The following is a 19,140-nucleotide window of genomic DNA, read 5'->3' on the forward strand; positions in this document are numbered from 1 at the left end:
GAGTTCCCATCAAATATCTCTGAGTTATGACAAAAATAACTGAATTATCCCAAATATCTCTGCATTCCTCCCCAAATGCCTCCAAATTCTCCTGAAATAGGAGAATTCTCCCCAAACACCTCTGAACTCCTCCAGGGCCTCCTGCAGAGCAGCAGCAGAAGCTCAGGCTCTTTTCAAGCTCCGTGGGGAGCCCATAAGGGAAGTGAAGCTTCATTTCACTCCAAGTGGGAAGATAAATGACAGGGATAGATATCACGCGAGGGATATTTGAGCCCCTCTCCACAGGTGGGGTGACAAGGGGGGGAATTGAGCAGTTTCCACATACCTGCTTGGGATGACCCCAACATCCTAAAAATAAAAAGGGGGGATAAAGGGGTGGGGGATGTAGTCAGGATCTCATAGGCAGCACTTTGGAAGGGCTTCTGGGTAAGGAGGGCTCTCACCTGGGGCAAGTGCTTGGCCTCCAGCTGCCAAATGAGCCCATGGAGCTGTGTGATCCCCTCAGCCACTCACGAGGATTTTTTGGCCTGGGCAGCTGTGAAGGCATCGTTCAGCTCTGCCAGCCACCCCAGCATAACCCACTCCTACTCCACCAGCAGCTGGCACAGCCGCTTGAACTCGGCCTTGATGCCAAGCCACTCAGCCTTGCTCGTCTCCTGGAGGAGACAGAAAACCCCTGTGTAAGCCCAGAGCTGAATTTTCCATTTCAAGCTAAAGGACAAAACCACTGTGGCTGGAGCTGGGGGGCTGTAACACTGGGGCTAAGGATGTGGCTAATTAGCAACTGCAGCATAATTAAGAACTTCAGCCCATGGTTTTCCTTCTTTCTCCTTCACTGTTGTCATTCCTGTTTATATTCTGTCCAAAACCACATCAGGCCCTGGAAAGCATGGGGGAGGGTTAATTCCATATTAACAAATTTCCCTTTAGGATGCAGTCTTGGATGATAATGAGCAATGTCATGAAAATGCAGTGATTTAAAATGTGGATAATAAGCACCTGCACATGGAGGTGGTCAAACCTGCCAAGGATCTGCACCAACCACTCTAGCCGGGTATGAGGCTTTGCAGGGCACTGGGATACCTCATGGATGTATGGGTACTCCCTGTATGTTTCTTCCACAGGGCTTGGGGGAAAAATAAATACACATTTGGGTTGCCAAAACACCAAGAGGCCCCCTGTAGCAGGTAGCCCCAGTGCCACTTCTCTGCTCGCTCTCCAGCCTAGAAACTCTGCCAACACCTTCCTTAGAGATTGTATGTGGGACTGGATTTTCTCCTGAATATAAAAAAAGTAAAAAATTATTATAAAAAAAGTGTAAGTGATCAGCCCAGATCATTTGTATAATTCCGCCTTTAAAATCTTAAATTATTTGGGGGAGGAAAGCTAATAATCTTCAAAAAAAGCCCCTGTGCTCCCTTCCCTGGAAAGCAGGGATCAACTTGCTTTATGTTTCTCCCATGACAAGAACCAGGCACTGGAGCTTTGCTTTCCCACCAAGAAATTAAAATATTTTCATTTTGCATCTTTTTTCAGGGAAGGAGGGGGAAAGGGAGAAAAGGGGAGGGAAGGGAGGGAGCAAAGCCTGATAAGTCTTAGGAGGCTGATCTCATCTCGCAGGTCTCTGCAGGCCCCTCAAAAATCTTCATGACCACAGTCTGTGGCGGTTCACCCATTGCCTCCAGCAGCCATGCAACCCCGAGGGGTTTTGTCTCTTCAGCACCGAGAGAGGAAGTTGTGGCTGGTCTCAGCATGCAGGTTTTGTGCCACTGCTGTGGCCTCACTGCCCTTCCAGTGAGGAGAAGGGAATGCTGAGGGTTGGCAGTGGCAATGGGTGAAGCTGCCTGCCCTTGAACTGCCCTTGGGTGCTCCTGCGCTCAGCTCCCAGCACAACCTGCCGCAGTGGGAAAATCAATTTCCTCACCCACAGCTGTCTTTAAAGATGTTTTATTTCTCCCAGATTGTCTCATTTCTAGGCATTGCTGTCTCATCCCTCACCTGGAAGCTGCTCTCAGCCTTGTCCCTGCTTTGCCTTGTTCAGCTCCATTGTGCAGAAGGGGTCACACTCAGATTTGGGCCACTAGGGGGCAAAATGTAACCAATTTCTTCCTAGTGGTGACGTGCAATAATGCATTTTTTTTTTGCACTGTCTTAATTTTCCTCCTTTCCCTCTGCAGCGCCTGCATCCAGAAAGTAAACGGCCCTGAAATGGGGGAAAAAGGTGCAATCAGAGGGTGCAAGAGGTGTCCAAGCACGTCATGGCCCCATCTGGAGGTGAGAGATAGGAGGACTCCTCCCTTCTTGGCAATAAAACCTGGCAGAGGCAGAGACAGGACAGAGCTTTGGCTGAGCCTGTGCCAGAGAGGGTAGAAAAGAATTCCAAGTGGAAACAAACCCAGTGGAGAAGCAGCCAGTGGAGGAAAAGCAACCCAAAAGCAGCACCAGTGACACCAAGGAAAACACCAAAGAGGTTTAAGAGAGGGGGGAACTTGCAGTGCCGGTAGGTGGTTACATCAACCTGCTGTCTTATTGGGAAAAAAGGGGATTTTGAGCTTTCTTGCCATCCCGTTAACACAGGAAGAAAAGTGGATTTACCCTTGCTTTGACCTCCGGGTCTTTGTTTCAGATTTCATGATGTTTTGCAGTGGAGGGTCATGGTGATATTTGCTTGTAATAATCCATCTGGGGAAATCTGGGTGAGAAACAGGATGGCCCCTGTTTTTATCTTTATTTAAGGGTGATTTTCTTACCTTTTCCCCACTTTTACTCATCCCCCTGCTGCTTTAATCCCCCTTTCTGCAGATTTGCTGAGGAAACAAACAGCAAAGGAAATGAAACAACCTTTTCATTTTCAACCATTACAGTGTGGTTTATTCAACTCTTCTTGGGCTTTATTACTCATTTGCAGGCCCCTTTGCATACAAAGCCCCACACTGGGTTCTGGAGGATGGATTTTAGGCCCTTCAGTGCCAGCTCTTATCTCCCCTTCACACATTTTCTTGGGGGCCAGCAGGAAATTTCTCCCCCCTCAGAGGATTTCTCTGGACGTGATAGGTAGACGTGGCTTATCTCAATTTTAAGAAGTTTCCTCGCTCAAACAAACCTTGTCAGATTTGGTTGATGAATGGTGGAGGCAGAGATGTATTTAAGATAGGTTCAGCCCTGAGCCACCACATGAAGAAACAGAAAACAGAAATGGGGTTTTGGGTTATAATAATATCTACAAGGTAGATGGGTCCATCCAAATGTGCTCCTCACGTTCCCTTCATAGTCATTGGGAAATTAATTGATTTAACCTATCTCCATGGGTCTTTCCATAAATGAACCAAGCTCTGTTACAACTGTTAGTGAAAAAAATTGGCATTTTCTTGAAGTATTTTGATTAAATGTGGTGGTTGAGCCCATTTCCTGACATAAAAATGGGCAGAAAGCTGATATGTGCCTGTTCGTAGGATAATAATTTGACTTTATTCTTTTTTTCTTTCTTTATCTTTCTCTTGCCTCCAGCCAGAAGGGGAGGACACTGCAGGCATAATGGCTTTCTTCCTCAAACCACGGCCATGCACACTGGACCTTGCCCTGGACTACCACACTGCCAAACAGTTTGAAGGTAATCAAAGCAGGAGCAAAGTACTAATTCCTGGTGTTTTCTGGGCTGCATCAAATGAGATGTCTAATGAGTTGGAGATTCTCCAGCTCCACCTTCTGTCTCCCTGGGTTCTCCATCTCCAACCTCCATGTCTTGACTCCTCCATCTCCAACCTGGCCCAGAGATCCTCCATCTCCAGCATCCATATTTTGTCTCTTCCTTCTACAACCTCAACTGGAGAGCCTCCCTTTCTTGACTTCTCTATCTCCAGCCTCAGCTGGATAACCTCCATCTCCAACCTCCACCTCTTCACTCCTCCATCTCCAACCTCAACCCTTCTCTCCCTTTCTCCTTGAAAAGTCAGCAGTGACTTTTGGGTCAGGTTTTTGGGTGCCTCCTCTACACTTAAATGTGGCTTCTGATCCCTCCTCTGTTTTGCTTTTCAGTGGATGTGACCCTGGATCCAGCCACAGTGGGTCCTGAGGTGATCCTCTCCGAGGACCTCAAGGAGGCCACCTGGGGCAGGCCTCAGCGCCGGTGGCCGGAGGGTCCCGGCCGGTTTGACACAGATCCGTGCATGCTGGGCAGCGAGGGCTTCACCTCGGGCCGCCACTACTGGGAGGTAGAGGCCAATGGGCGCTTCTGGGCTGTGGGGGTGGCCCGTGAGTCGGTTCAGAGGAAAGGCCGGGTCCTCTTCAAGCCCAGCACTGAGATTTGGGGCTTGCAGAAGTATGATGAGCTCTGTGTTGCCCTCACAGCTCCATCCAACACCTCCATCCCGCTCCTTAATGGGGAGATTGGAGTCTACCTGGACTACGAGGTGGGACAGGTCTCCTTCTATGCCATTGGCAGCCGCCAGTGCATCTTCACCTTCCCTGTAGCTTCCTTCAGTGGGGAGAAGGTCTTCCCCTACTTCTGTGTCCTCCTCTCAACCATCAAACTGTCCCCCAAGGGCTGATGCACTGACGAGATCCTTCCAAAGCTGGTTGCACCATGGTGGTTGAAATGCTCCTTGATGCTCTTCAAGTCTTCTATTCCAGGTCTTGGAGTCATTTCCACCTCAACTCATGGTCCTACCTTCATCTTAGATGTCTTTATTTTGGGTTATGTCCAGGGATTTTGAGTCTGAGCTCAGCACAGTTGGTCTCATCTCAAAGCCACTGTCATTAAATTCATTCAAAGCTTCCTAACATGAGCTGGGATTCACTGAACTGGTTTTGACCTGAAAACTTGACTTTTTTTCCCAGATAGCCTTCTCTGATAATTCCTTTACTGACCTCAATGCCCATCACTGGCCAGGCTTCCAATGTAGATTAAAAATCTTAATTTTTGTAGGCTTTGCATTAATGCCAGCTGCTGCCTCATTTTAAAACTGATTTTGTCATCACAAGGATGTGCTCGCACTCACTTCCCCCACTCTTTCCATGCTTGGAATGTATTTCTAAGCAATTAACATGCAATTGATATAAATGTGCTCCAAATATAATAAATTTTTTTTCTAACAAGCAGGAGATGTCTGCATTTGACCTCTCACCAAATTGCCCTAGACCTAAAAAGACCCCCTAAGGCTGCCCTAGCCCCCAGGAACCCATAGGACTGCCCTACATGGGCCTCCAAAGGTTGCCCTTTCCCACCAACACTTTGTTGGTCCCCTGGTACCCTCAAGAACCCCTCACCCAGGGGATTGGAAGCCTTTTTGAGGTCTTCTTTCATGGTGCAGCAGGTATCTGGGTGTGAGAAGACCTCCCTGCAGCACCCAAGGAGCTGACACAGAGGTTTTTAGCCCATCTCATCCCATTGCCCTTGCCTGAGCTCTGCAGCTCAGGTTTATTACAAATCCAGCTCCTCTCAGTGCCGCAGCGGGAGGAGCTGAGCCCCTTGTCATCCAGGTAAGCGCAGAGCCCACCACCACGGATTTGAAACCTGGAAGGACAGAGGAGACAATCCCCCTGAGACAGGCTCAGCAGGAAAAAGGAGAAAAGTCACACGTAGGTTTCCCCCCATTTCAGTTCTCAGGCATCCTTGTGGGCATCAACATGCCAAAATACCAATATATATTTCTTATATAGGAGTAGAAATAATTCAGCATCAATATGCCAACACTGATGCTGACTTATTATTATTTCTAATAAGAAATCCAAAGCTTTGCAAGAAAAAAAAGAACTTCTAATAAAAAAATCTCAGTATTTTCTCACCAAACACACCACTCCCATATCTTAGGTCAAGGCAAGAAACAAGGTGCAGCGTTGCCCTTTCCAAACATCACTGTCCCTTTACTACCTCTGGATGCACCTCAAGTGCCAGAAGAAATACACATTTTGTAGCTGGGGAAACATCAACCAACAATGTAATGATGAAAAATACAGACTCACAAGTGCAATAAAAGTGAGTGGTTCACCCATTGCCATGGCTGCTTCTCATCTTTCCGCAAAAGGCCAACCCAATGCTCTGAGATGCCTTTATATCTCATCACAAAGCTCTAAAATAGAGAAAAAAAGGTTTTTACCTCCTTCCAGCCAAAAATCTCCATTTTACCAGTTGCTTGTGCTTCTCTAGGGCTTCTTTGGGGCTTGAACCTTTCAATCTGCTAAAAAAATGTGTCATCTAGCTACAGTTGGCAGCCGTTGGCTTTGGTGAGGAATTTGAAGAGACCCATGATGACCAACCCTCAAGAAAACCCTCTTCCCCAAGTTCTTGCCCCAGATCTCCAAGGAAGATCCTGAAAGACCAGTCAAAGAAACCATGAGGTGTCAAATATGTTGTCTTGGGTTTTTTTTTTTCCTAATGCTAAGCGTGTCCTCTTGTCTCCTTACCAAGTCCTCCATGCTGTCCAGCACAGCCAAGGAAGCACCAAGTGCTGAGCAGTTTTTCTGGCTGGATGTCCAGTTCCCCTCAGTCTCCGAAAAATGGTAGCATTTACCTCTATATCTGATCCAGTCGAAGGGGCACTGAAGGTAGGGCTGGGGATGAGGCTGAAAAGCCTGCACTGTCATTAAAAAATAGAACACTGTTAAGGAGAAGCACCTTCCCCTTGCCTCTCTCGAGTGGGGAGGTCATCCTCCACCCCATGGTCTTTGAAGGCCTTGCATCTGCCTCAACATTGAGTTAAAGGAAAAAATTAAGATACGAAGAGAAACTGTGGGAGAAAATAAGCTCACATCATGGCCCAGCTTGTGATGTTGGCCAAGAAACATGACTGATGCACCTTCAAAGAAAGAAACAGGGTGCTAGCCTTCAGAAAACCACAGTTTTAAGAGGAATTTCAGAATAGTCCTATCCCTAAATATGCCCTTGGGTATTTCTTTCTATCATTAATACAAATGTAGTGAAAATGACAGAAAAGAAATTCTCCTATTCCTGGAGACTTCTCAGCTTGGTAGGACTCATGCCAACACCTCTAGGACCATTCCTCTCATACTTTTGAGTGGCTGGCTGTGTGTATGAAATGGCTCTTCCTGTTGATTTTCTACGGATTTCTAGATAACATCAGCTCCTACACCAAGGGGATGAGTTTGCTCTTCTGTAGAAAGGCTGCTCTGAAATGTCCCTCTCCTGGAGAGGACAGCAGCTTGGATGGGCTCTGTCTTCCACAGAAGTGGAGGTAGATCTGGCACATATGCAACAACCCAAAATATCTCAGAGACATTCCTCCTCATATTAAACCTTGACATTCACCTGCAAAAGTGATGGCTGTGACGAGCAGAGCTGTGAAGAGTGCTGCCAGCATCACCTGGCAGGCAACACGTGCCTCCGGCCTCATCTCCAGGCTGTGACCTGCAGGAGAACAGACCTTCAGTGCCTCTGCAAGGTTCTCAAGGGAGCAACATGTTCCAGGTCATGCCCAGATGATGACAGGTTGGTCTCTTCCCCATGCCAGGGGGACTTGGTGTCATTTTGGGTGAGAAATATAAAAAAATTCTTCTCCACATGGAATAATTCTTTTTTTTTTTTAATGGGAACTCTATGGGGAGTCTCCTCCACAGCTCCAGCCTGAAACTCCTGAAATGCACCATAATTAAAATCATGCTTTAATTTTTGGGTTCTACGTCTTTGTTAAAGTTCAGTGGAGTTTTTTTCTCTAACTTAACTGAGACACTTTGAGTCTTGAAAATTATCCAAGTCATGGATGTCCTCCATCTCTGGGTCCTGTGATCCAGAATATGCTCTTTCCCTTCACTTTGAGCAAAGAAAAATCTGTTTCCTAGCAGTTTTACCTAAAAATCTAAGTGGTTTCACCCAGTGGGACTACCTCCATTTTTGGTTTAAGCTTTTTCCTTTTTGTCCCCATCTATGACATGAACCAAATCTCATGGGACAAAGTCTCCTTTCCCCTCTTCCTCCTGGAAAAATGTTATTAGAAAGTAAGTCAGAAACCAAATATATCAGGTAATTAACAAAAACATATATATAAAAGAAAAATATCAACAAAAAAATCAACAAATAAGAAAAATCAACAAATGTACTAAATTAAAAAAAAATCCCCAAAAATCTTAGTCCCTGGTTGAATAGATTGAGATAATGGAAAAGACTCCCAAAGCCACTTTTTTACGTTATTGTGGACCAAGAGGATGATAGAGATGGGAGCAAAATCAGGAGACCTGAAAGAGGGCAGTGTTGAAGGGAAAGAAGAAATTAATAAATATATTTCTGATGTGTCCAAGTTGCATTTAAAGACCAAACTTCTTTCTGGGGCCTTTTAACAGTTAGGGTCTTCAAAAATTTCTTTATTCTCATCCAAAATAAATCAGAAAATTGAAATATTTGTGGAAAAAATATACCCAAAAGAATCAGTTACTCGAGTGCCTCAGGAAGGGTTAATCCTAAATGAAAATAACCCACAGTGTCTGAAATGGGGCTGTTTAGAGCAAATGTTCCATCTGCTGAGTGACAAAAATTTTCCCTCCAGGGAAGTGCTAGAAAAAGCTTTCCCCACTCCCTTACAACCTTACTTCATCTGGGCTTTGTTCTCAAATTACAGAAGTATTAAAAAGAAAAAGAAACCCAGCAATTCTTCAGTTCATTGCCCTACAGTTACCTGCCCTCTTGCTCCTTTCTGTGCCCAAAAATCTGGAATAATCTCTCATTTCCTCCATTTTTGGGGTTCCACGTCTACAGCTGCTCCTGCTTCACCTGCCAAGCAAAGTTCCATCTGTCAGAGGTGCCACAAAGGCTGTCAGCACTCAAAATTTTCTCCCATATTTAAAACTTTTTCCCCGCAATGAAACTTTTCTCCTCCAGTTGAAGTTTTCTCCCACAATTAAAATCTACTCCCTGCAATTAAAATTTTCTCCCCCAATCAAACTTCCCTCCATTGAAGTTTTCTTCCCCCAATGTTTTCTCCCCTCAATAATACTTTTCTCCCCTCAATTAATTTTTTCTTCCTGCAATTAAAGTTTTCTCCCCACAATCAAACTTTCACCCCCAATTAAAGTTTTCTCTCTCATTTAAAATCTTCTTCCCCTATTGAAATATCTTCAATTAAAATTTTCTACCCATAATTAAAGTTTCCTCCCTTCAAACCTTTCTCCCCAATAAAGTTTTCTCCCCCAGTTAATATCTTCTCCACTCAGTTAATATTTTCTCTCCAAAATTAAAGTTTCGTCCTTCAAACTAAAGTTTCCTCCTTCCAATTAAAACAATCTCCCCCTATTAAAACCCTCTTAATTGAAATTTCTGCCCACAAAAAAAAATTTCTCCCTATAATTAAAGTTTTCTCCCCACAGTCAAATTTTCTCTCCTCAATTAAAATTTTCTCCCCCAATTAAACTTTTCTCCAGCAATTAAAACTTCTCCAAGCAATTGAAATTCTTTCCCAAAATTAAAACTTTAGACCACCTCCCCTCTGTCCCCAAAATTAAAACTTTAGACCACCTCCCCTCCGTCCCCCCACCCACCCCAAGCCCCCTCACCTGGTGGGAACAAGCCAGATGCTGAGGCTCAACCTTCTTCAGTGAAAAGAAACAGAAGCACAGTAAGAAAAAAAAGTTATTTTCGTTTATTTTGTAGTTTTTTTCCCAGGGATTTTCCTGCACCTCCTACAGGGTTATGAGGCTGCCTGCCCCAGGGCCACCTGCCTGCCCACCCAGCAAACCAGGGGTTCCCCTTCAGCTCCACCCTGCATCCCCTCCAACATCTTTTCCTGCATTTCCAGCTTTTTTTCTCAGCTGGTGAGGAGAGGTTACCCAAAATTGTTTTTTCTGGTGAACACTGCTGGGGATTGCTCTGCCCTGGGATGTTGAGGCACCCCAGAAGGGACTTCAGGGATGAAGTGCAGTCCCCTTCAGACAATTTTACCATTTTTTAAATAAAAATAAAAAATAAGTACTCTTGCAATTAAGCTACCCAGCTGCAAGGTTTTACCCTAAAACCTACTTTACTTTATAGTTCTGAGGGGTTTTTTGTAATCAGTGGTCACACTGGAGCAGCTGCTTTTGCAGAGGGCATGAAAGCTGACTGACAGCAGCTGACCACAAAAACTTTCTGTGAGGGTAATAGAGGCTGTGGTTGGAAAATAAAATAGAAATAAACATGAGATAATAAAAATATATAAAAAATTGAAAATTAAAATAAAATACTAATTAAAAAGTAAAACAGTGCAATGCTTTTCCTTCTGGGACCTTTGGACCTCTGGGTTTACCCTCTTTTTATCCCATTTCTTGCTGCTGGCAGGTACTGGGGCAAATTTCTACTTCTCTTCTTGCTGTTTTTTGGGTGTCTCAGGAAAAAAACATTGGTTTTAGCTCTACAAAAAGGGTGCTGCTTGGGGGTGTTACAGGACTGGCCAAAACCTGGGTTAACACTTAAAAAAATGAAGAAAAGGAGGGGAAAAAGGTCAGCACAAGCTGGGAATTGGTGATCGTTCCATGCAGTGGCCAAGGTGTCCCCAGTGTGGTAGGAAACATGAGTCTGGATGGTTTTGTAAAAGGACATATCGGAGTGGGAGCGACAGGTTTGCAGGAGAAAACTCAAAATCAAAATAAAATAAAGCAATAAAATGAAATAAAATAAAACAGTAAAATTCAGTAACAGCATGCAGAAAATCCAGACTCTCACCTCCTCCTAGTGAGAACAGGAGCTGAGCAACCCCTGACCACATTGAATCTCTCTGACACAGGATAAAACATAGGCCAAATATTGTGTCAAAAAGAGCAGAAAAAGTCACACAGAGCAAAACGCATCCCAAGTTACTCCCGGTCCATATTTTGGAGAAGAAATACCAAATGCCACCTGCCTCCTCCTCATCTAATTACCCGCCTGTGGCCCCACTGATCCAGTCCCTGATATGCTTCAGCCTTACCCTGAAAAACCTTATTTAAAGGCTGTATTAAATTATTTTTTATTAATTTCTGCATGCTTTCACAGATGTTTTACACAACCATCAAACCCATAGGTGTTTCTACACCTCCAGGCACCTACTCCAGATGTACCATCTCCTCCTGGCTGGAGGACACCCATTCCCTCACTGCCTTCCATTTACAAGGGAAGGCTATAGAATATATATATATATATATATATATATATATATATATGTACTAAAAAGGGAAAAAAAGCAGATAAAAGCCCTGGTCAATACCATTTCCTGGAGGCGGATGCAGGCATGAGTACATAGGTCACAAGGCAAAAGGTTGTCCAAGGACAGTGTCACTTTTCAGCTGCTCCTGTTGCCTTCTGAGTGGCCATGGCTGGGGAAATTGTTTATGCTGATTTAAGGCATCTTGGAGATGGTTCTTCTCCTGCTGAGAAACATCATGGTAAGTCCTGTTTTGGGGAAAAATTGTTATTTCAAGCTTTGGGGAGACTTTTGGGTTTGTTTACTTTTGGGTTTTCTTGCTTCTCCATCCCCACGTTGAGGTTTTCAAGATTATGGAGTACATTAGATATGCTAAATGTCTTCTAAGGTGGGATTCTGGCTTGAAAAGAGGAGGAAAAAGAGCAAGAAGGGGATGGGGGAGGCTGACAAACATATGGCAGTAGAACACTTTTGCTTCTGAGACTCTTCACTTTATAGGCAAAATGGGTCCAAGAAGCCCAACATAAGCCAACACATCTGAATGGGAAGGAAAGCTGCTGAGATCCTGTATGGAATCCTGGTGGAGATGAGGGCTGGGGAGACCTGTGTCTCACTGACTCCCCGCTCTACTGGGAGCTCTAAAATTAAGCCAATTTCAGAAGGTTTCAGATCTCTCGAGCTCTGTCACTGGGTGCCCAAAGCTGGTCCTGAGGTTCCTGCAGCCCCTCCACCACCTGAGAAACCACCAGTGGGTGATACCCTCACTCTAGACCTTATCCGTGGTGATTTACTTTTTTAGAGGAAGCAAAGAAGTTGTAAACTTCTGCTCAAACTCACCAGCTTGACAAAGGGGCTTTTTCTTTTTCCTGTAAAACCCCAGATTTTTCATGTGTCATTTTTTAAAGCAGATGTGGCCTCTTTCAGCTCCTGTCTCCTGTCCATGGTGGCATGGGCTCCTCCTCAAAGCCGGGGGGCTGGGACAATTCATCCTGCTGGTCCTGGTGGTGGTGCTGAGTGTGCAGGGTGAGTAATCAGCTCTTACCTACATCTCACACCCCAGAAGGCAGCCTGAGAGGGGATATCAGGGTTTATTTGAAGCATTTCAGCCTTTGGAGGGGACAAGGTTGTCCCATAGAGATGGAACATCACCCACTAAGAATAAGCTCTAAGTTAAAAACATTATTGTTAAACAAAGATGGAGGATACAAGCCATGTTTTTCAGGCTGGTTTAATTAACTGTGCGAGAAAATGAAACCTGGTTTTGTGGGGTTCATGGCTTTTATCCCCAAATGTCTGCAGCTTCTCACCCCCAATCACTACTCCAAGTTTTTCAGGGCTTTCCACAGACAGTGGTGATGAGAGTTCCCCAGCCAGATGGTGAGATCCAGGGAAGGAACCAGAAGGAGCAATGCATGTTTTCATCCCTGGTGCGGTATTTCTGCAAGGCCCAAGTGGAGAGCCTCACAGGTAATCCTCCATTCCTCCTGCCTCAGATGGGAATGCTCAGATGAGACGTTTGTGGAAGGATTTTCCTGCTAGGATGCCCTTGGGGCTGCAAGGCTACCAAGGGTTATTTGGCAAAGAAAAGTGTTGCCAGGAAGAACTATCTTTTCCATGCAATTTTTGCTGATCCCTCCTCTGCAAGGAAGCACGGTCAGCCCAAGGGAGGAGGTTCCTCACCATCCTTCCTGCCCCTCACCAGGCACTTTTGTCCTTGTGGTCACCCAGCTGTAGTCATCATCCTTCTCTCTGGTGGCTGAGCAGGAAAACCACAATGATGAGAAAAAACTCAAGGATGGGAAAAGAGCCAGGATGCCTTCGGCTGATGGATGGGGAAGACCTTGACCACCCTTTGGGGTGTCTCATGGCTTTTTCTTTTCTTGCAGCCTATGCTGACTGCAAGCTGTGTCCCCAGGACTGGCAGCTCCATGGGGAAAGATGCTACTGGCTTTCTGAGGAATTGGGAAACTGGACTCAAGGCACAAAAAGCTGCAAAAATCAAGACTCTCAGCTGGTGGTGCTCCAGGAAAAGAAAGAAAGGGTAAACAGGGAGAAGGCTTGAAAAGGACCCCAAAGTCCTGTTTTTTAGGTCAGCAGAGAAGCAAAAAGTGCCTAGCAGCAGGAGGATTTGGGAAAGCATTCAAATCATGGGGGACATTCATGTCTCATCAGTTTGGAAATCAGATTTACTCCATGGCTTTGCACCCCACAAAGCCATCCACAGAGAGATTTTGGGAGCAACTGGTCACCTCTATTTTCCAGGAGCACATCAAGGTTATTACAGGCAAAAGCCCAGCACCAGTGTGGATTGGATTAAGATCACATCAGAAGGAGTGGAGATGGGTGGATGACACACCCTTCAACCCCAAAATGTGAGTGTATCCTCAGCGTGTTTGTATAAAAAGCAGCTTTGCTTCATTTCAGACCCAGTTCATGCCCTGACCCATCTCTCCAACACATTGGAGTCTATGCAATGGTCTCAGATTCCCCCTCCCAAGGCTCTGCAGACCAAAAGCTGGGGTACCATGGCAGAGCACAGTAAGCCTACAGCTCCCATCAGACCCATGCAGCAACACAGCTTCTCATGCTCCACAAACACTCCTCACAGATCTTACTTTGCACACACCAATTCCTCTCAGATCGGGACACCCACCAGTGAAATGGTGCAGTATGATGAGACAGTGCAGGAAAAGAGCAGGAGAACCTCCTCCCCCCACCCCCCACCCCCCGCCTTCTTTTCTGCAAGTCTAGGAAAATTTCCTCCTCTTGAGCAATGTAATTTTTGTTCTGCAGGTTTGGCACCTCCCTGAAGGAGATGGGTGAAGGGTGCGGGACACTGAAAGCCAAGGGCTTTGAGATTCATCGATGTGACACCAAACACAAATGGGTTTGCAAAAAAAACCCTTTCCAGCTCTACCCAATGACAGCAGGAGGCGAGGAGAAACATGATACCTCCATCTGACACATGCCCACCCCAAAACACCCATCCCATGAGATGCTGGGGTAGAATCAGCCCCATCCTCATCATCATTTCTTTGCAGGGGATTTCAAGGTTTGCAAATCCACTTCCCACAAGGATCAAGACCAGCTTGGGAGGCACAGATGAGACCCTGAATGGGAAATCAGAAAAACCTGTGCCTCATGCACATTGTTGATAGAGGATAGAGGTACAACATCAATAAAAGCTTATCAAAGTGGTTTGCCTTGATTTAGTGAAATAACTCAGATGAGAGCACAGGTGGTACAGCATGGTTCACATATAAACATGGCAAATTTCAACTCAAAAAAGCTTTCCTAAGTGACAGAAGTTACCTGTATGCATCTCTCCAGGCACTGCTGAGAGTGTCAGCACACAGACTGATGCAGACAGACAAGTTTTGCTTGGGTTTTGGGGATTTTTGAAGGGTTTGGGTTGTCTTTTGCACTTTTTTTCTGTTTTTTTTTCTTTTGTTTGTTTGGGATTATTAGTTGCTACTGTTTTTATTGGTTTGGCTTTTGTTTGTGTACTTGCTTTTTTAGTTTTTTTTGGAGGCAGGTTGGGTTTTTATTTGGTTGGTTGGTTTTGTTGTTTTTACTGAATTCCCTCCCCACCATTTTTTGACACTCTTGTCAAGCAGAGAAACCTATTCATTGAAATTAATTCAACCCAAATGCATAGCTTATGCATTGGAGTGACTTTATTAGATAAAGTCTGCTTTCAAAATAGCATAGAAATTATCAATAGGATTTGCTGCTGCAGTGCTCCAGCAGCAATGGCCATCCAGCTTTTCTGGGCAGAAAGTCTCATGAAAATACAAATTCTTATGTGTTGGTGATAGGTTCCCATGTAGGGATTTATCAAAGGAAGCTGTGCTCAACCTAGGAGAGTGAGAAGAACAGAAGGAAACTACCTGCAAAACATTGAGAAAAGCTGCAATTTCCTCTCTAGGAGAGAAGGGGTAGTGTTTTGCTGAGGGTATCTAATAGGGGATTGCTGTGCGGTCCTTGGTCCATCCCAAACCTCCTATCAAAAGCCAGGAGCAGTCTGGACATAGTGTCAGGAGAAGGTCCCCATCCCAGGATGGGTCATTCTCAGATCCACTAAGAAATCCCTTCAAGCTGGGAGCAGCAATGCAACAGTCCCCCCGGGACCTTTCCAACCATACTAAGAGAGAGACCTAACCCAGGTGCTGACCCCAAGTTCCCAACATGGACAGAGGGACCAACCTGCTGTTGAAGGCTGTGCTATCTGTCCACCACTATATGCCATTCCCCCTTTGCAAGCCAGTAGTTTGCTTCACTTTATAGCATATAATGAAAATCTGCAAAGCAAAGAAACATCATAGTTTAGCCAGTCTTGTCTTTCCCACCTCTTCTTTTCCATCTCTGTCCATTACTCCACACAGAGACGGTGCTTTTCCCAAAGTATCCGCTCCTGGCTACACCACTGGGTGCAGTTTGGGGCTGGAATCTTATTGTTTTTGCTTTCATGTTTCCTGTCCTGGTGCTGGCATAGAGACACAAGCGCAGATCTTATCACTTCTTCCATGGTGCTTACAATGGCCAGTGAAGCTCCAGGGCCTTGCAGGTTTCCTAACTGATGGTCCAATTGCCCTCAGCCTCAGAAAAATAATAGCATTTTCTTTGGAAAGCAAGACAGGTGTCTGGGCACACATGGAAAAAATTCAGGTGAGGGAAATGGTATTCCAAAAGATAACTAAAAAAGAGAAAGCCAAGTGAGATATTTGGGCAGTCCTAAAAAGCAGAAGAATGGGATTTTTATTTTTATTCCTAGAAACTGGGAGAACTGGGGATGTTGATCTTGGGAACGGTGTAATCAAGGGAGGAGCCAGTTGCCTGGATCACAGCTTAGAGACAAAAAGAGAGAATCCTGAAGCAAGCTTTACTTGGTAAACATCTCCTGATGCTGGGAAAATTTTTGGAGATGGAGAATACTGAAAAGCTTGAAGGCAGACTACATGGTTGTGTTGTAGAGAATGTCCAAAGCTGTGACAGAGGGTGTCATGCAAGTATAATGCATATTTTACAAAATATGTATAATGTATGTGTTTGTACACAGCATACTAAATCTTGGTTGAGCCGATTTTTCACTGTTTTCAGTATGACAAAGGGTCACCTCATTGGGAAGAGAACTAAATATTCTAATCATCCTCTTGCAGAAATAAAAAATATTTATATGAAATTACAACATTCCAAGGTTTGTTCAGCAAATGTGTCATCACTCAGTAGTGTTGACAGTCACCATACCTTTTGACATGTATTTGTTCCATAGAGCCAGCATGTAGTAAACAAACATTGTGTAATTTGGCCAACCAACCATGAGAGCATGTCCTACTAACTGAGAGTATAAGTATCTGTATATTACAAGCAAAAAGGACATGCCAGTCCCTCAGGGACAAGGTACAGCACTCAGCAAGTGAAAGCTTTGGCTTTAATGAAAGTGCGGTGTTGCCGTGGTGGGAAACCCAGTATACCAACACTAATTAAATAGAGGGACCTGACAGAGTGGAACCCTGCTTGGAAGTATAGCTCAAAGGACAGAACTGTGGATAATAAAACTTGCATTGATTAACTGATTTGCCTTACAAACCTATGCAAAGTCCTGTTTTTGTCACTAGTGAACTCTGAAGTAATGCGGGGACTGTGGTCTGAATTCTGAGTTCTGCAGCTGTTCATTATATTGGTGCCTATGCAAAGGTGGGTGCTATCCAGGGCTACCCTCATGAGATAAAATGTGCTTGGGACTCTGCATATGTGGATGGGAAGAAATGAAGTACCCCAGATTACCATGACAACAAGATACATACTTGGATGAGGGAGATGAACTATTCTGGGTTACCATAGCAAAGACTTCTCGAGCCCTACACCACACTTATCTCTAGTTCTTCTCTTTCTTCAGAAGCCCATTAACTGTGTTCTGACTGAAAGAGGTCAGCACTGCTCTGTATAGGTGACACAATCAGAGACAGAAAATATTTCATAAGCTCCCAGCACAGGAGGCAAGCTATACTGTCAAATATCTGGCTTAGAAACTACAGCCAGGGTTTTGCCTTCCTGAAATGAGACACTAAGCTTATCACAATGGATATTCTGCTATAATAGTTGCTACTGCCTTCACTTGGATGAGTTCTGTGTCTTTACAGAGGTGAGGACATGTTCACTTCTAATTAGACTGAAAACAAACCCCGCAGTTTGCCCGTCTCCAAACAAAACTATGGTACAAGCTTGACAATTTTCAGAGAAAGCTAATAATGAGATTAACATGTTTAATTCTGTTTCAGGTTTCATTTCCTCTAGTCACATTTCTTGTCTGCCTTTCTAATGGATCCCAGCTTTACAATAACCAGGGACTCTTCTGTGAACTTTTGGCATGTAGAAAGAAGTTATTAGTCAGTTTTGTCATATGAGATCTGGCTTCTAATGTAGCAAGGACGTAGGTAGGCACTGGTTTGTCTCCTGAGGAATACATTTTATTTTTCGGAATATTTTTTTAATTTAGAGAATTGAAAGAAGACAACATACCCTACTGTACAAAAAGTAAGCAAAATCTTTAAGACGGATATTTTTGCAGACAACAACAACAACAAAGAAAGCACCTGTACTTTGAGTCATGAAAGATATGTAGGTACTATACAGAATAAAGAGGTTCTACAGGGGGTTCTATAGGACCAGAATATCCTGATGAGATTATTATATCCTTTGCCACCATTTAAAATTGTCTCATCTCTTTTAAAAAGAGTTATTGCTGAACAGTCTTCTCTGTCGTGACACATGCAGAAAAAATCTGCTACACCCAGGGGACAACAAGCATTACACACTGCACCTAGATACCTGACAGTGTGACAGCCACAAAGCTTGCATGAAAGCAATCATATGAAAAGATGAGCACTCTCTGTACTAACTCAGATATCCCCCCCCTTTTATTTTTTCCTTGGCTTTTATGTAGAGGTAATAATAGATTCTATCAATTTGGTCTTTGCACCTCCTTCTCCAGTGTCACTGATGTTTTAGAACCAGGAATGACATCACAAATTACCCTTTATTATAACAGTAACCCTTAAAAGCAAAGAAGAAAGGGGAAGAATGGGATCCAAATGAAAGGATTTTGAAAAATAAATACAAAATGTACAAACAATATTTATTACACAGGGAACATAAAGTACATTTTTAATTTGCCATAAGACAACAATAACCAATTTTAACAAATTGCCTGCATTTTTAGCATATATACAAATGCTCTGTAATCAGTGACCTCAACAACTGCACTCATCTGCCACCCAGTGTCTATTTGCTTTTTTCCCATCTTACAGAAACACACAACCTGAAGACTATCTGCCAAGTTGAACTCTACATCATTATTTGTGTTACAGTTAAATGTTACCAGCAAATTAGACTGCTATCAGAAAATATGAAAATTAGGGTGAAGAAACTAAAGAAATATGACTGATCATAACAAATTATTCAATAAGTCTAATCAGAAAAGTGATTTTTTTTTTCATCAAGTGTGTACCTAACAAAATGATGGAGTATAAGGTAATACCATTGAGGAGATCTTCAGATTTGTGAGGGAGAGAAAGCTGGGGGGCATGGCATAAAACAAATGCCTACTAATATCCTTTACAGTCTCATATTAATTAGCATGCAGAAAAATATTTACTTGCCTAATCCCTGAAGGCACAAGCTGAGTTAATTCAAACTTTATTACCCGGGACATGAAAACTACATTATAGCAGTGTGGCTGAATAACTGGAATAGACTGACTGTTTATGTCTGAGACAGTAATCAAAAACTAACCTTATAGAAAGAGATGGAGAATGGAGAGCTAAGGAATCAGAAGAACAGACAACTGATAGAAGAGAGGGAAGATACTTTCTACTTGGCATCCTCGAGTATTTATTCTAATATTTTTAATATTAGAATAGAAACATACATGAAAGAAATATCAGAAGAAGCTACCCTCTGTGGTTGACAACTAATGGTTTTACAGGACAAGGGGACAGTCAGCGGTTGCTGCTTGATCTTCTCTTGATTTTTCAGGAAT

At 43.9% G+C, this 19,140-nt stretch overlaps 3 protein-coding genes across 4 annotated transcripts; 2 read left to right on the forward strand and 1 right to left on the reverse strand.

The window, feature by feature from the left end:
* The first annotated feature begins 2,360 nt into the window (after positions 1 to 2,360).
* Positions 2,361 to 6,280, forward strand: LOC126646864 (butyrophilin subfamily 1 member A1-like). Its single transcript, XM_050328538.1, has 3 exons — positions 2,361 to 2,500; positions 3,508 to 3,610; positions 4,036 to 6,280. Exons 2-3 carry the CDS (start codon positions 3,535 to 3,537, stop codon positions 4,545 to 4,547), a joined length of 588 nt encoding a protein of 195 aa, XP_050184495.1. The 5' UTR covers positions 2,361 to 2,500; positions 3,508 to 3,534; the 3' UTR covers positions 4,548 to 6,280.
* On the reverse strand, positions 5,299 to 8,682 carry LOC126646868 (C-type lectin domain family 2 member B-like). Its single transcript, XM_050328543.1, has 5 exons — positions 8,625 to 8,682; positions 7,265 to 7,363; positions 6,403 to 6,575; positions 5,962 to 6,068; positions 5,299 to 5,512 (listed from the first exon to the last, which is right to left on the reverse strand). Exons 1-5 carry the CDS (start codon positions 8,680 to 8,682, stop codon positions 5,299 to 5,301), a joined length of 651 nt encoding a protein of 216 aa, XP_050184500.1.
* Positions 8,683 to 11,206: 2,524 nt separating this feature from the next.
* On the forward strand, positions 11,207 to 14,201 carry LOC126646862 (killer cell lectin-like receptor subfamily G member 1). 2 transcript variants are annotated; one of them, XM_050328534.1, is made up of 6 exons: positions 11,207 to 11,340; positions 12,024 to 12,122; positions 12,426 to 12,566; positions 12,986 to 13,140; positions 13,362 to 13,471; positions 13,893 to 14,201. In XM_050328534.1, exons 1-6 carry the CDS (start codon positions 11,268 to 11,270, stop codon positions 14,059 to 14,061), a joined length of 747 nt encoding a protein of 248 aa, XP_050184491.1. In that variant the 5' UTR covers positions 11,207 to 11,267; the 3' UTR covers positions 14,062 to 14,201. The 2 variants fall into 2 exon arrangements, with proteins under 2 accessions (XP_050184491.1, XP_050184492.1); XM_050328535.1 differs by having other exon boundaries at positions 11,236 to 11,340; positions 12,008 to 12,122.
* Positions 14,202 to 19,140: the final 4,939 nt, after the last annotated feature.

This window comes from Myiozetetes cayanensis, unplaced genomic scaffold (genome assembly GCF_022539395.1).
Source record: "Myiozetetes cayanensis isolate MyiCay16 unplaced genomic scaffold, myiCay2020 scf4, whole genome shotgun sequence".
Lineage (NCBI taxonomy): Eukaryota > Metazoa > Chordata > Aves > Passeriformes > Tyrannidae > Myiozetetes > Myiozetetes cayanensis.